Source organism: Lepisma saccharinum, chromosome 1 (genome assembly GCF_977018435.1).
Source record: "Lepisma saccharinum chromosome 1, izLepSacc3.1, whole genome shotgun sequence".
Lineage (NCBI taxonomy): Eukaryota > Metazoa > Arthropoda > Insecta > Zygentoma > Lepismatidae > Lepisma > Lepisma saccharinum.
The window spans coordinates 59,983,704-60,001,849 of NC_139229.1; the positions used below are offsets into that span (position 1 = coordinate 59,983,704).

Here is an 18,146-nt window from a genome sequence, read left to right on the forward strand (position 1 = left end):
TATTTATTTCTCAAGAGTGGAATACATACAAAGCACAACACGGTGAATCAAGGTACGATTTCTATTTACTTCTCAGGAGTGGAATACATACAAAGCGCAACCGAGTGAGTCATGGTACGATTTAAATGTATTTCTCAAGAGTGGAATACATGCAAAGCGAAACACATTGAGTCATGGTACAATTTATATTTATTTCTCAAGAGTGGAATACATACAAAGCGCAACACAATGAGGGATGATAAGGTTTCTATTTGTTGTGGGCTGGGTACGTTTCGTATTTATTTTCCAAGGGTTGAACAAGTTCCGAGGTGAGGAGAGTGACTTATGGTACAATTCGCATTTATTGCTCTAGCGTGGTACAATGAACAAAATGAATACTGGTATAGTTATGTATCTTTTTCATATATTCAAGCTCAGCAGAGCTGCCATTGAAAGTAGAAAGTGAATGAAGAGATTTCTGTTTTCATTCGTAATACTAATACGTAGTAATGGTAACATGGAAGACCTTGGAAGAGTTCATTACCTAAAAGAATAATAATACACTTCCATTATTGAATTCTTTCCTTAACATTATCAAGTTGCCTCACAAAGTGGATACGAAGCAACCTTTTTCATACGGTACAGAAAAAAATATGGATCCTATTGAAGACGCAGAAAAGAATTTCAGTGAAGAATAAAAGGGAGCCCACTTCATTTAAGTATTCCTAACCACATGCATGTCATCTCTCCGTCCCCGAACGATAATCAGCCATTCCGTCTTCCTGTCCAATTCCTCCGAGCATCTGATAACCTTGTCAAAGGCTCTTCCAAATTCGAATTCACCCCGGAACGCTCCTTTCGCCGCTTTCTTCTTTGTCGGCAATTCTTTTCTTCTCTTCGGACCAGGGCGAAATTAAGTTGCTACAGAATTTCGAAATAGATTGTCCCGCCGCCAGCATCACCTCTCGGCCGTTCCTTTAAGCACGAGAGAGAAAGAAAGCTAACTTTATAACTTTCTCCTTTCCTTTTCTAGGGATCATTTTTCGTCCGCACGACACGAGAAAGCAACAGAACGATTGCGAGAGAAGATGGAGGGGGGTACGGAAAAAAGTTTGGCGGTCGGGAAATACTGAACACGTCAATGTGGTCTCATGCTTCCGTCGATCCCCTCGGCCACCCGCTTCCTTTGATAGCCCCGCTGGTATCCATCCCCCAAATACATTTCCACCCGTCTCTTACATGCAGAGAACGTAGAGGTGAACTCCGGGAACGATTCCGGTATGGAAGACGTAGTTCCGGGTCACGACAGGCGGACCAATCTCTTCGTGCTCCTATATGTAGTGTTTCCAACTTCAAGCAAGCTGGAATTTTCGTTTTTTTTTGTTTTTTTAGTTCTTTATTTGCTATTTTCTTACAAACAATTTCGAGAAAATTATATTCTGAAAGCAGAGGTGTTATTATTCTAACTCAAACATTTAAGTGATTTTATTGGTAAAACTGGAACAAAAACGTAAATAAAGACTAAAGTAATTTTTGCCCGACATTTCCTCTGGGATGACATTTGTGAACTCATGCGACGCGTTTGCACTTTCACAAATCCTGCCATCAGTCACTTTCCTTCTTTTCGTACCAGTTCTACTCTTGAAAGAGAAATTAACATCCTACCATCAGCTACTTTCTTGCCCTTAGTACCAGTCACACGCTAAAAGTACGAACATAAATCGTATCAGTCGATGATGAGCTTTTTGGAGAATGCTAAATTAAATTATTGTTTTCTTTAATTTTTCTCATAACTGGTTACATTTCTAACTACTGTCAAATCTAGGATTATTTTTAAGTACTCAACTAGACTACCTACACTATATTCAGCATTCAAACGTACCCAACTTGGTACGACATCTACGAGTAAAATTAGTAGCGACTTGTACAGTAATTAACCTAATTCGTGTGTTATTAATAATAATGGTAATTTTCCTATTAATAAACAATCTTAGATATTTGTAATTTGGGGACGTACCTGGACTTGCGGATAGGAAGTCCTATTTCTCTTCATTATACGACATTTCTGTGTATAACAATCCACGTTATTGAACAGTGTAATCAACCTGAAAATTGATTAGAACTGAGTCCTTAGAAAGTTTTCTAGATTGATTGATTTCGTGTTTTAAGTACACTTTAGGCATAGTATGGTTAATCGGGACTGTACATACAGTTTAAAGAGGAATCCAAATCACTATGTGCCTCTATCGGGTATCGAACCCGGGACGGGACCCCTTGATTACAAGGCAACGATGCTACCACTGCACCATCGGGGAGGCACTTTTATTATAAGAGTCGTTTTGTTCAAATGTTGGTGTTGGAAGTTTGTGTTTGGTCTCATATATTTCCAGTAGGTTCCGATATAGAGTTGGATTTAATTTTCCACAAAAAGGCTGTATATTTGGGAGGAAATCATGCTGTTTTTAACTATAGTTTTCGACTAAATTACATTGGTTCCCTGTCAACGCTCCGTTGGTGGGGATGAACCCTACGACGGATCTGTGATTCAGTAATGACCCATTCGATAGATAACCACTACTCCACCACGCCAGCAACAATTCTGTTCCATCAATGATTGCTCTAAGTTGCTGGTATTTCTATAGATCCGGTAACCATATTTGCTTCAAATATTCACCAGTATAGTTTATTGGATTTGAGGTCAATGTCATGAAAAATGTATGTCCTCCTACTTTCGACCTTTGTGCTTCATCATTTGTGTGTTCCTCTACACTCTTCTCCAGAGTAAGCTCATTCGCATTCAATTGGTATGTATATGGATGTTTTTACTGTAAGTACCTTAATTCTGGCCAACCCTTATCAACTTGAAGGAAGCAAGAAGTATTACAGAACTATGGTTGATTGATTGATTGATTGATTTAGTTTATTTTACTTCGCGTTTTGTGCCGCTTGGCTAATTTGCGAAAATGGGGATGAGTGATGAAATGATGAAATTGATGAATGGACATTCACAAACAACCAAGCCCGACCGGGATTCGAACCCGGGACCCTTGGCGTCGCAGCGCGATGTGCTAACCACTCGGCCACAGGATCGGGCTACAGAACTATGGGAATCACCACTAACAGTAATAGAAGCACACAAAAATAATCAGTTGCAGAGAAGGTGAGAGAAGGGGCAGTCTCTCTAAATCAGTAGTTCTCAACTTTTTCCAGTCCGGGACCTACCTTGAAGGATATTACACTTCATGGGACCCGTAAGCATGGGCGTCGGCAGAATTACTTGTAGGGTGTGCACTCAGTTTATAATCATATTCGTATTCTAACATCGAGTTCTTTAAGAAGCCCTTCTTTACGCTTGCTTAAACAAATTACGCACACTTCATTCTAGAAAAGTAAATATGTAATTTAAGAACCTAACTGTAAAAAAAAAATCAACTGAACTCCTTAAAACTTCCGCAATCCATTTATTTACAGGCGTTTGATTACTTTGTAATCCAAGCAGTTTCGAGAGCAATGTGAAATTATGACAGTTGCCACCTCTCAGTGACCGCACACATACAGGCGGTCGGAAATATCAAGCGACACCTTAAATCGGCACGCATGTGGCACACATATAATTAAGAACTCATTGCTACCACTTAAACGAAAACGACATATATCCGATTCCCTTCGGCTTCCCCAATGGCGCAGTGGTAGCGTCGTCGCCTTGTAATCAAGGGGTCCCGGGTTCGATACCCGATGGAGGCACAAGTGGTTCGGATCCCACTTTAAACTGTAGGTCCAGTCCCGATTAGCCTTACTGTGCATAAAGTGGACTTTAAACAACAACTCAAACCAAACCAAAACTCAAACCGATTCCCTTCAGATGTCGGTAAAAATGAATGGCAGAGCGCGGATAACAAAAGTGTAGAGTTTAGACTACGTACAACATGGGTTGAATTTAACTTGTTAAAACAATATATTTAGTAATTTAAATGTAATAGGTTTTTAAGACACAGTAAATAAATTTTCGAGCCCGACTTCGCGACCCACCAAACGCCCCTTCGGAAACCAGCAGTGGGTCGCGCCCCATAGGATGAGAAACTATGCTGTAAATGTTATGTCAGAATTGGTGTAGTGTAAAACTAGGCAGTAGATAATGCTCAATTTAAATCGTATTTTAGTACATTGATAGATACCAGCCAGATAATAAACTTTTCGTGCATCTACTTTGAGTAATATATTTTCCCCTCCCCGCACTTTTTTGGGATCTGTGTATAATATGACAGGGTTTGTTGAGTTTTCTCTATGAAGTAGGGTTGTGATATTGATAATTTCTTACGATGTGTCGAATCAGGACCCCTCAATTATCAGGCAAATATTCATTACCTATGGCTGGATAGAGCTTTAATCATTTCCTTGTTGGAAACAGTGCAGCTAGAATTGTTAAGAGGTTTACTAGCTCAGATCAGACAGTCGTGTTTGGACTCGTTTACTGATGAGAGTTGTACTGAACTTCGAGTATTCAATTACGATTTGTCTGAAGTAGTCCAGATCGGGTGTGATTTTTACGACTGTCTTTGAGGTAAAAAATTGAATATCAGCACGTCAAGCGACATCTTTTTCAAGTTGAAACCTTCTATGGAGATTAGGCAAACCAAATAGGGTCATTCTCATGGACAAATCTAATATAACTAGTCATAATAATCGTATAATTGTAACTTGAGAGGCTGTTTGGAATTCTGATCTTTTATGAAGGGACAGCAGAAAATTATTTAAGGTTTACGTCCACGAACAACCCATTTCAAAAATGAATTTGTTAGAAATGAAATGTTTAGATTTGGGTTATCACGCAATAACAATTCAGCGGGTTTAATAAATTATTTCTCTCGTTTTTAAATAACTCGCCTATGCTTTCCTTTGTCAAGAATCCCAAAGTACCTATCTTTTGTGCCTCCCCGATTGCGTAGTGGTGGCGTCGTCGCATTCTAATCAAGTGGTCCCGGGTTCAATACCCGGTGGAGGCACAAGTGTTTCGGATCCCACTTTAAACTGTAGGTCCAGTACCGATTACCCCTCCAGTGTATAAAGTTGATTTAAAAACTCAATTAAAATACAATTTTTGCTTGTTTAACCTGCAAACTAAAATGATCACTGCAGGCTAACGAGGTGCCCGAAGCTAGAATTCAGGCATATTATCGTCTGTGACTAATTTACCTAACACCCTTTTGTTTATTTGCACTCCCTTAATATAGGCATATTTACCTTGTATTTCAATGACTGCTGTGCAAGGAGCGTTTTGCTGTCAACAACTGTGGTTTAGTATTTATTGTAGTGTGTTCGGAATGAAGGGTTCATGAATTCCAACTCTGGGTGAAGCATGAACGTCTCATTACCTCTATTTCTTCATGTCATGAAATCACCATTCATCCATATGGTAGCAATTAATGGGGAAAGTTAGGAAAACTAATTTGAATAATTCGAATTTCTCGGTAATTATATGATCCTTTTGTTAATTCAAATTATATAGTTCGCACTATTTTCGTGTCCCCTTGGAGATGGAATTAAAAAGAGTCCACCGTATATATAGTTTTGTGACTAGTGCCGAAATATCCACACAATATTCAATCCAATCGCATTTCTTCCTTACCCCTTCAAATATTATGTTACTTAAAAGTCCCTTCCTACATAAGCAGACGAGATTATACCTGAAACAATCGCTAAACTATCCCCACCAGTTCTTATATATTGAAACAGGTTAAATACTTCCATGATTTGGCAACACTTCACAACCATACAGGGGGAGAGCTTCGCTCTCTAGGCAAGTCACGTTTCTTGCCATCGCCTACTGAGGAAAATTTTGAAGAAGCAAAAGGGGGGAGGGAGGGTTAAAAGAAAGAGGGACAAAGGGGGAAGACAGGGGTAAAAAAAAGAGGAGCAGTAGACGGCCCAGGAGACGAGAGGACATTTTTACCGCAAGTAACGAGAAACGAAAAGGAACTATTTGTGGAATGGGATGCCATAGGATGGGAAAACGAGGAACGGGGTAGATGGTTTTGAAAGACTGATGAGTTAACGGAGGAAAGCGCGGGAAGCTGAGAGAAAGAGAGCTAACAAGCCCAATATACTGGTGCCTGAGAAGCGAAACAAAAAAGGGACCATAATAATAAAGTCTGGCGAAGGACTTCATATACTAGCTAAGCATACGGAATGCGCGGGCTGAAAAAAATATAAATGCGGTTATCATGGGGAAGAACGGCTCCCGTTTGTATCGGCTCTACAAGAGGGAAAGAGGCGGTAGAAAGAAGGGACACAAAGGAGGCACGAAGATGCATATAGCGAAGAATGGACACACACGCTCATACACGGAGGAAAAGATGTCTAGAGAGACTCACAGAGAAAGGGAGAGCGAGAGAGAAATCGGAATACAAAGAGAGAGAGAGGAGAAGAGAAATAGTAAGAGGAGAAGAGAAATAGTAAGAGGAGAGAAGAGATACGTTCAGATAGAAAAAGGGAGATTGATTTTAGTCCACTTTATGCACAGTAAGGCTAATCAAGACTGGGCCTACAGTTTAAAGTTGGATTCGAACAACTATGTGCTTCCAACGGGTATCGAACCTGGAACTCCTTCATTACAAGGTGAAGACCCTACCACTCCGCCATCGGGGAGGCCCAGAAAGATGAGAGAGAGAGAGAAGAACGGGTGGTGTCAGATAACGTATGGGGAAAATGTACAAGAAAGAAGAAGCAAACAAGATTAGAAGCTGTATTGTGGATCAGTATGAGGGATAGTGATTATGGAGTAGTCCAGCAATTACGAGCAGAGGGAGAAGCATACGTAAAATAAAGACAGAGAGAAGAGCGGAACGAAACAGACAGAGGAGAGAAGAAGAGCGGAGAGAAATATACAGAGGAAAGAGGTGCAGATAGGGAAGAGACACAGAATCAGAGAAGAAAAGATAACTACGGATAGAGGGGGAAGAAAGGGAGAGAGAGGACGAGGGAGAGGATCAGAGAAAGGAAGAGAGAGAGAGAGTGAGAGAGAACGAAAGATGCAACAGAGTAGAACAGACAGAGAAAGAAAAGGTTCAGAGCAAGGAGAGAAAGAGAGCAAACAGAGATAAATGCAGAGAGAAAGAGAGGAGGATAGTAGGAAAATGAGAAAAGGCATGGATTGAAGTAATGAAGAAGCGATTTAGAAGAGATCCGATAATGTGGAAGAGTTCGTATGTGTGATATCGATTTATAGCTATTTAACATTTGTTATCCCTAGCGCAATGTAAGATCTTGTTACAGTGTTGCACTATGCGTTGGCATAGTCAAGGGATCCCAGGTTCGATTCCAGTGAAAGCACATTGTAGTTCCGATAGCTATTTAAACTGTAGGCCCAGTCCGGATTAGCCTGCCTGTGCATAAACTGGAATTAAAACAAACATTGACATGCTGTTTACAATTTTTCTTTGTTTTGAGTGTAACTAACTTGATGCGTAATATTTTAAGATTTCCTGGTGTAGCAAAGATCAAAAGTGAAGGGAGAAACGTACAACAAATTTAAGAGAACGAAGGGTAAACAGACACAAAGAGAGATCAAGAATAAGATAGAAACGTGGAGTGAGAAATGGGGAGAAAAGACGGACAACTAAATGTAGGGGCAGAAATAACAAGAGGAAAACTGACAGAAAAGGAGACACAGAAAGATAAGACAAAAAACAAGTAGACAAAGAGAGGAAAAAATAACAAAGGAGTGAAAGAGAAAGAAAGGACAGGCAAAGAGGAAACAATAAATATAAGGAAGGAAAAGCCAATGAAAAATAGAGGGAGAGAGAGACAAACAGGGAGAAAGATAAATCTAGGATCGAGAGAACAGGAAGAAAACAGACAAGGAGAGGAAAATTGGGAAAAAAGGAGAGAATGGGAAAGAGAGAGAGAAAGCAATGAAAAGGGCAGAGAAAGAACAGGAGAAAAACATGCAGCAAGAGTGAAATAAGAGAAAAAGTAAGAGGGGGAAAGGTAGAGAAATCAGTGAAAAAGGCAGAGAAAGAACAGGGAGAGGGAAATTGGGAAAAAGGAGAGAGGGGGAAAGAGAGAGAAAGCAATGAAAAGGGCAGACAAAGAACAGGAGGAAAACATACAGGGAGAGGGAAATAGGGAGAAAAAGGGAGAGGGAAAGAAAGCAATGAAAAAGGGAAATAGGGACGAACGGAGAAAACACGAGAATGAAGCAGAAATGAAGATAGAAATGGCAAAGAGAGACAGGAGAACGATAGAAAAGCAGACGCACGTCGGAAAGGCTGACTAGAGAAAGCGAGCTAGAGACGTCCTTTTATAAGGGAAGCCAAATTGGCCCCTTCCTCTGCAGTCGCTCTTTCATGAATCTATTCACGTGGCGGCCTCTTTCACTGGAGGCAGGGAAACTGTCCAGGCGTAAACCGACGTGCATATCACGAGGCAATAACGAAAGGCGGGTTCAAATTTCCTATTCTCCGTATCAATATGAGGATGTCGGCAAAGCGAAGATAATTACGAAGGACGAGAAGAGACATCCATACAAATCAACGCCAGATAAGATGTGGCCATAAATAGAAACGGGAAGGGATAGGACTGCCGGTCATGCTAAAACATATCCCGCTGAAGAGAATGTTTAATTTAGTTCCGTACAGATTGTTCCAATTAATGCGCTCTTTTTTATATATTTAGGCATTTATCTATGTCCTCTTTCCCTCTGTGTCGGAAAGGTTACCATAGCTGGGTACGACGTCATGAGACCTAGGGTGTTACTTGTGAGTGTCCCTTCATCAATTTTATCATATCATTACTAAACAATATACCAAATTCTAAAAAATGTGCTTTTAGGCTCCTAAATTAGGTTCTAAAAACTTTAAATTAGGATCGAAAAATCCTGAAATAGGTTGCAAAAAGACATAATTTTGTACAAAAAACTGATTAGATACAATCGTTAAAAACATAATTTCACAAGAACCGTAATAACCAAATATTAATTTTCTAAATAAATTTTCATTTCTTTATATAATTTTCAAAATTATCTACAAATTATTATAATACAGCATTTGTGCTGTTAGAAAAAGTTACTTGTTGATATGAAAAATGAATTACGTATGTATTTGCTGCACAATATCAGGGTGGCTATCACTTGTAATTCCTTGAATTCCGGGAATTACACGTGAATTTTTGGCTCCGGAAATTATTCATGAATTTTGGCAAGACATGAAATAAAGTAAAAAGTTATGTTTTCCCTATTCCATTTTTTTCTCCGTAGACGTGAAAAATGCCACTTTTATTAATCCATATCCCATTAAATTTATACATGTTTATAAATGCCCTGAGGCAAGTTTCTCTCAGTTTAGCTTTTATTTCATTCATTTTCTTTGAGAATGAAAAATAATGGTAAACAGAAAATAAAACAGAATTTTCTCAATCCGTTTACTGTTTTAGTGTATTTTACAGAATAATTTATCTGACAAACGGAAGATTAATACAAAATAATATATCATGAAGTTCATTAGGTAAATGTTTTGTTACATTGGGATCATACAAACCCTTTATATTGTCAATATTTTTGTGTGTGGAAGGGAGGGTGAGAGTCGGTAATACGTAAGGTTGGAATAGAGAAAACATCTGCTTTTATCCTTGAATTTTTGGAAGGTTCGCCTTGAAAACAGGGAATTACACTTGAATTTTATCATGGTTCTAGTGACCACCATGAATATTTTTGCGTTATCCACACTCAAACTCCACCTTTAGTCTGTGAGGATCATTTCATATGCTCAAAATTATCTATCAACAGAAACATCGTCAGTAGTGCTAATTTATCGTATTCTATTGGAATTAGATTTCGTGGCGTTTAAAGGATATCATAACAATATGTAAATCTCTTTTGTGACCTTCACTAAACTTACGTTAAAGTTTCATTGACATGTGAAAGCGGAAATTTAGAGATCCTTCTTCCTAAAATATTACTTCGCACGGCGTCAATGACAAAAGGACCAAACTGACGCGAAAATCAGCAAGGCCACACAGATCAGAAGTTTGCACTTGAGACTGTGCAGGCAGTAGAGACGATTGGGTGCCAAAACTGAGAATAGGGAGGAGGAGGGGTGGCAAGGACAGTTTACTTTATCTTAGTAGGCACGGTTTTGCATTAAGCGTCAATAGTGCAGGGGTAAAAAGTAGGAGGGAAGTGTCCCCTTTCGCCGCCACTGTCTGCAGGTAACAGTTACGTCAGACATTTTTGTTTTGTTTAAAGCTTTGATAAACATCATATACTTGGAGGGAGGGAAATCGACAGAGTGTACATTTCAAACACGCCAGTCATTGAATTATTTCGCCACCAAACCTAGTAAATACCTCTGTGAGATATAAAAATCCTGTAATACCTAAAAATATATATAAAAACCTAAAAAAAGGTTTAATTAAGCCACATAAACCTAAAATAGGTTCTAACAAGCAAAATACAAGGTAGAATAAAAAAGTAAGGTAACAAGTTTTTTTCCACAGAAACCTTTATGTCGTGGTTGCCTAAACTGTGACAGGGTATACATGACACTGCACACTAACATTCCACAGAGTCACCATATTTGTCTAAGCACGTGTCCCAGCGGGTGAGCAATGCATCAATGCCACGAGTGAAGAAATCTGTGTCAAGGCTGTCCAACTAGGTTTCCACTGCATCCTGTGCCTCTTGCACTGTGTTGAAGCGTCGTCCTCGAAGATGCTTCTTCATTGGTCCGAACAGATGGAAATCGCTGGGTGCAAGATCAGGGCTGTATGCGGGGTGTTCCAAAACCTCCCAGTGGAAACGTGTGACATGGTCACGGGTGAGCTGCGCTGTGTGAGGTCGAGCGTTGTCGTGTAACAACAATACACCCTCCCTGAGTGCTCCAGGTCGTTTCCAACGTATGGCCTCTCTCAATCTGTCCAATGTCTGGCAGTAGGTCACAGCATTGACAGTGGTACCACGTGGAAGGAATTCCAGGTGAATCACACCAAGGTGGTCCCAAAAGATCGTGGCCATTGTTTTCCTTGCACATGTTACTGTTTTAAACTTTTTGGATGGGGCGATGATGGATGTTTCCACATCATGGAGGAACGTTTGGATTCCGGTATCCACAATGGCACAAGTGTCTCATCACCCGTAATGATGCGATACAGAAATGACGACCCTTCTTGTTGATAACGGATCAGGTGGTTCAGACTCATGCCCATTCGTCTGCCTTTGCCATAATCAGTGAGATTTCTTGGTACCCAATGTGCACACACTTTGCGGTAGCCAAACGTGTTGTGCACAATACTGTGCACAGAACCATACGAAATGTTCAGTGCATCTGCAATGTGTGACAGTGTGATTCGCCTATCCTCCCTAATCATTCCCTCCACCTGACAAATGTTCTGGTCGGTAGCTGAAGTTGACGGTGTGCCACTTCGCTGATCATCATTAATGTCAGTCCTACCATTTTCAAACTCCTTACACCAACACCACACTTGTTTCCTGGATAACACGTTGTTTCCATACACCTCCACAAGTTCCCGATGGATCTCGGCTGGTTTCTTCCCCTTCGCATGCAAAACCCTGATCACACTTCGCACTTCCACATTTGACCATGTTTCCAGTAACCCTGCCATCTTCGAACTGCGATTCTGTACAACTGTGTCACCGTGCTGTTCTCTAGCGGTCACCAGGGATACTATCCATCAATACCTACAACACACAAAAAAAAAACAGTTACTAGCATATCGTTGTACATTTTCAGGGCACTTGTTACCTTACTTTTTGATTCTACCTTGTAGGTATTTTTAGGCACTATAAAACTGTTCCGTTTTTTTTATGAAATGCCGATATAACTTCTTATTTATCTGCAAAGGAAAAAAATAGGTTAAAAACCTAAAATCCGAGGTCTAATCATTACTCATCCTCATCTTCGCGATTAGACACAAGTGGTAGAAAAGCGAAGTGAAATAAACCAAATCAATCAATCTTTTCTTCCTCTTGGGTTCATTGCAATGATCAGGATGAATATGGTGCTTTCATGTCTCGCACAGGATTTGAAGCTGGGACCTCTGGCTTCGTAACGCATTGCGATGACCACTCCTTCGCAGAGACCGGCTAACCTTTTACCGAGTCACTCAGTACCTGAGTATTTGGTAATAGTCCACAATTAGACTGGGATGGGCGAAAAAGTAAAACTACACCATAATTGTAGTGCGTTCTAACCGGGAAACGAACTCAGGATATATCGACAACAGCCCTCGGCAGTAACATATTACTTGTAAGTAACAGTTCCTTCTTGGTAATTCCAATGCGGTTACTTGTCGTGATTACCGCAACGGAATTAGGAGAAATGTTGATGGTTGTTTGTACTAAAATTACCTTAGTGAATGTTTCGCTATTACGTATGTGCTCTTCATACAACAAAACCAAATTAGAGCATTCTTGTTACATCAACGGTTAATGTAATTTGTATGAAGGTTTTATTCACAGAATAGCAATGTAGCTAAGAATTACATCTTCCAGTTCAAATATCACGCTAAATTGTCTAAAAAAATCAACAAGGTTGTATTGTTATATATTTTTGCACCAATGAGAGCAAGTATGAAGATTAGATAAAATTGAAAGAAAGCAGAGACAGGACTCGAATTCGGATCCCACGGTAGCGAGATCGTAAATCGACCTGTCGATGCACTTGGCCAGATGCAAAGCTCCTATCACAGATAAAACCCCATGTTCCTTTCGCTTGCAGCACTGAGATCCCATAACCTCGCTCTGAGACTTCCTGCCGCTGGGTATGACAGGCTAGATTGGCAGTAATCTCAGGTGACACTCAAAGTAAGTATCACAGGTTTGAACTTCCCTGATAGAATGTCTGAGTAAGAGACAAATATCCAGTGTAAAGTTTCTTCTATATCATGCTCATGGACGTCCGCAGATTTTTTGTTGCAGGGAGGAACAAGTAAGGTAATTCTTTCCAAGAGAGGGCAAATGAGGCATATTTTCCTCCACGAAAACGTTGTTCACTCATAAAGCACTCCAGTTTGAAGTTATCATGTTGTTGCAACGCCCTTCTAATAAATTACTCGGACAAATTAAATTACAAGTGTGAAATATACAATTTTAGGTTTAAATTAATTTTCTAGGTCAGCGTCGCCCTACTTCTCCCCTCTAACGTCTCCATGATCATGCTTTCCATATGATGTAACATATCGTAACAATGGATGTAAACACAAAACCAAACAATATAATATAACAAACCATCAAACATTACACGAATAAACTAGCAGAATCACATAATGACTAAAAAGCACCCATAAATAACCTAACTTCTGATTAAATAGTAAGAAACATATAAGATCGCAACTCATATATATAGCCTATAAAATCTTAAGGTTAGTTATTGACCATTTTGGAAGAGCAGGAAATTGCAACAAGTTTCTAATGACGTCATAGCCCATAGGGAATGCATATATTTACACTCGTGTTTTTTTTGTGCTTAAACGGCATTACATAGAAATAGCACTATGTATTAACTTAAGAAGAATATTTTAAATGAACAGTAGAAAGAATTGATTTGAAAGATCTATTTCCGCCAAAACCAGTGATGTTATAATGTGCACATGATTCAAGCAACCAATTAAGCAACTCGTTACCTTTCTGATTGGTACAGACACTTTCGCGCCCTTGTAACTTTACGCGGGAAAGAAGAACACACACTTTAAATATATTTGATGGGTTCAATTTTAAGAAAATAAACAACAAGAAGAAAATGTCGATGGTCTTACCGTTCTTTCCCCGAGATTCCGCACCCTGCAGTATAGGAAGGCTGTCCCGCCGAGTTGAACTGTAATGTTTGTTACTGTATTGTTGTCGAATACAGGTTCTGTGAGCCGCTGGAACTCTTCGAAGTTGGAAAACCACAATTGCTGTGAGTATGAGTGCCGATGAGGGAGTTCTCGCCGTCCTGAAAAGAAAAAAGTCATTATTTTTCAGGTTAAAGTTAAAGCTGAGATATTAGGTCAATATTACGCCACAAATTCCATGGGAGCAGTGGAATTTCACTCCACTGAATTCCTTTTACAACGCTCAATATTTCTAAATTGTTTTGCCTTCCACTCTGAGAATATACTGTACATACCACCGTTATATACAAGCTCTGAATTAAAAATTGCATTATTGGAATTTAATTTTATTGTGCGAATTCGATAATTGCACTACTGAAATGTTCTTTGTTGTGAGAGGATTATAAATATAACGAAATTGTTTCTTTTACATAAACAACTTTTTAATAAATATACTTCAAATAGTATATTTTGTTCCTCTTGTAATTACACATTTTAATTTGACTTCTGTTTGGTAGGTTTATACGTATAAAACCTAATACAATGTCCAAAAATATTAATTCTAACACCGCATAATAAGTAATTCCATTGACTCGCTTTCACACAATTTAAATATAGGTACAATTAATCTTAAAGTTTCAGCCACAACTTTTATAATTTTGTACAGAGCTCTTCAATTTATTGCGCATCTCCGTACAACAAATTGTGGATAAATCTATGGTTGTAGTTTATTCACATTTATATTAGGCATGCAACGTATTAAATAATAAATGTTTGTTATAACTGTTAATTAAATTAATGTCTGTATCATAATGCCATATCTTTAACTCAAATACAATTGGATTGTTGTGCACGGTATATTGTTTGGAAACTTGGATTGCAAAATGACACAATATATCCTAAAGTATGTATGTCTTGGTGGGAGGGGGCAGGGGAAAAGATTGAATTCCGATTGGTAATATCACCGATTGCCTATTGGCTAACGCTCTTATTTTGTAATCAAGGGATCCAGGGTTTGATTCCGAGTGTGGGGACACATTAGCCCCTTCACTGCACTTTTTGACACCGGGTGTAGTGCAGATGTATCCCGGCGTCAGGATGGTGCAAGGAAATGACGTTTTACCAAGTAGACGGATAGCGGTGTTCAAGTTCAGAAGATTCAACAAATGCCTGTCTACTGCTTTAAACGTTCATTTCATTAGTTAGCACGCACCACGTTTGGTTTGGTATGATTTGGTGTTTTAAGACAACTTTGTGTACAGTAAGGCTAATCGGGACTGAACCTACAGTTAATAGTGGGATCCGAACCACTATGTGCCTCCAGCGGTTGTCGAACCCGGGACCCAAAGATTACAAGGCAACGACGCTACCACTGCGACATCGGGGAAGTCCTGTACGCCCACCAAATACACTATTTCACACCAAATCAACGAAGCAGATTAGACGGTGTTGTACCGTGTAACGAGCTAGACGCACGAGTGCAGAGAGAGTAAAAAAGTGAAGCGAAGTAGATGGGCTAATTGGTATTCATTCATAACCCAATAAGCATATAAGTGCATAAAATCGACTAAAACCACAATGTTTACAAAAAAAAAAGACCTTGAAATTCTAATTGGACACTCACCACCGAGAACTGAGGATATAAATACATTGCATTAAAGTCATTTTTACGCAATTTTTCTACATGTGTGGGTTAATCACAGCCAATAAAAACAATGATAAACTAGTGGAGAGGACAATAACAACATTCGCGCGTTTCTCGAGCAAGGGAATAAACTACTCTTTCTGTGCAGCAAGGTCGCGCATAACGGTAAAGAAGGGGACCGGGCCAAGGAAAGCACGCTGTTACGAACGGCTGGTAGCATTACTTGCCCAGAGACTTATTTCCTTTCCCTTGCTCCAGAGATTCCCGATTCAAAGCCTCCGCTGTCAATTTATTTAATGTTTCATGAAACTAAACTTTCTGACATTTACCGTCAGCTTCGTGGTTAACGAAGACAAAAAAGTAACCATGGAAATAAGGTCCTCTTGTAAGATGAAACTACAGGGCCATTTTAATTTATTCTAAGCCTCTCTTCTTCTCTAGTCTAGCCTTGGGGCACTTCGGAAGAGGAATTTCTGCAGCATCTTGAAGCAATCCACCAGAAGTGGAGACCTGCTTCGAACAAGAGGAAGGAGCCTTAAGACAATGACTATTCTGCTTCATCGATTCTTGAGTTTAATTCCGAGATCTTGCAGATCAGTGGAGGAGAGGAAATACCAGAAAGTGTTGCAACGGGGAGGACACGGTACACAGAAAGAAAATATGGCGGATGCTGTGGGAAGGGGGAGGAATAATGAGAAGAGCTTCGTAGAAATCTTGAGTCGTAGGGAATGGGATACCTCGGAGGCTTTCTTCGAGGAAAACTAACTCTCTCTCTCTCTCTCTCTACACTTTCCTCACAGAAGAAATCCTTAGAGAACTTGGCAATGAAACCCCATCCCACTCCTCCTCAAAAAGGCTCGTGTTGAAAGCAGAATTTCCGATCCACATCCGTTCGCTCTGGCAATATCTGCGCCCGTATAATATGCACATTTTAAGTCGAAGAGAATACGGGCGCCTATCCTATTTTTTTCTTCACCAAATGAGATTTAAACACGAACAAGTGTGGCGAAGTGATAGCGAACTTGATTAATTTTGTACATCGTGCACATTTTTGAAACTGTAAAAATGGTCCTTCAGCAAATATTATGTTGTTTATCCTCTTTTTGTGATATAATTTCGCTTGTAATTAAACTTTTTTCTCGACAACTCCAGAAGGACGCATCGATGATAGAGACTCGTTCCAGACTTGGTGTTATTTGATATTTGAAAAATGTTTCATAAATCAAAACTACCTTACCAATCATACCAGATAGTTTATTTATTTATTTAATTATTCCAAGTCTCAGATACAGCACTTTTAAGACCATTTTAGACTGAAAACTCTAACAAATAAACAAGAACAAGTCAAGATGGTTTTATGTAAAAGCAAAAAAGGTTAAATATAAACATAAGGCATAAACAAGGAAACAAACAAAGATTTACATATTCATTTTTAGGGAAGATCAGAAAATACTTTCAGGGGCAAAAATGTCTATGTTTGTGGGTAGTTTCTTGTAGAACTGGGGAAGCCTGTGGAATAGAACGCGCTGTATGAGGGAAAGCCTAGCGGTAGAGTTGTGGAACAATTCAGTGTTTCGGGTCGATCTGAGGGAACTCTGAAGTTGAATTCTGTAAGAAGAAATTCAGATCTTAATTTCCCATTGATGATTTTATAGAAAAATTTCATATCGGCCATATCGCGTCGGGTCTGCAGCAACTGAATGTTGAAAGTAGTCAGGATGTCAGGTTTCTGAAGATGCCGCAGAAAAGGAATTCTATGACGAACAATGGCGGTAAAGAAGCTGAGGACGGAATCCATGCTAGAAAGATTTGTATTGGAAGCCATGGCCCAGACTGGAGAGCAGTATTCAAGAATCGGGGAAATGAATGATTTGAAAAAAAAAGGCTAACAGAAGTTGGAGTATCAATTTCAGTGAATCTGTAGAGGAGGCCTAAGAGGCGCATTGTACTTTTAGTTGTAGCTGCGATGTGTTCCTTAAAGTTCAGTTTTTCATCTATGAAAACACCTAGATCTTTTTGAGTGGCAACTGTAGTAATATAATTGTTTTCAAGTACATAATGAGAATGTATTTTGTTCTTTTTTAAAGAGACTGTGAGGGAGGAACATAGATAAGTATCATATGCAAATTTCGTTAATAATAATTGCATTAATGAAGAGGTCGCCGGTGAAGGTGCAGTTGTTCGAATTCCAATGTAAATTGTAGAGCGAGTCCCTTTTACCGTGTTTGAGCGCAAAATGGATATAAACGGCAAATTCTTATGTTATTAGTAGAAACAATGAGCCTGTGCAGCGCCTATACATACAGGTATTCTTTTTCCATACTCCGAACAGAAAATATAAAAATTAGTTTGTCTTAATGGTTTCTATATGTTAAAGAATGTGCTGTCGAGGCTCAGAAGGAAACCAAGATTTGACTTTCGAAACGAGGCGAGACATTGGTTCGTATATCGGGATGAGGTAGAAACAAGTGGAAAACCACACTGCCAATTTCAGATCAGTATTTTGTCTCCATGAACTTCATTCTGAAATAACGATGGCTCCTTTGTCTGTAATTTACAATTCGGAAGGAAACGCTCTTCTCTCATCTGCGTTCCACTTGCAGCCGTCACCCCTATTTTGCCAGTGGATTCGTCCAGTTAGCGTATGCACACTATCGTCTATGGCCGCGACTAACGCAGAACCTGCTTCTTCGTCAGC

At 39.4% G+C, this 18,146-nt stretch overlaps 1 protein-coding gene across 1 annotated transcript in view; it reads right to left on the bottom strand.

Moving 5' to 3' along the window:
* The window catches only part of LOC145995385 (neurotrimin-like), a 366,883-nt gene that overhangs the window by 90,729 nt on the left and 258,008 nt on the right, over positions 1 to 18,146 (bottom strand). Inside the window, exon 3 of the mRNA XM_083131989.1 lies at positions 13,747 to 13,925. Coding sequence (XP_082988115.1) covers positions 13,747 to 13,925 — 179 coding nt within the window. The remainder of the gene's footprint in view (positions 1 to 13,746; positions 13,926 to 18,146) is intronic.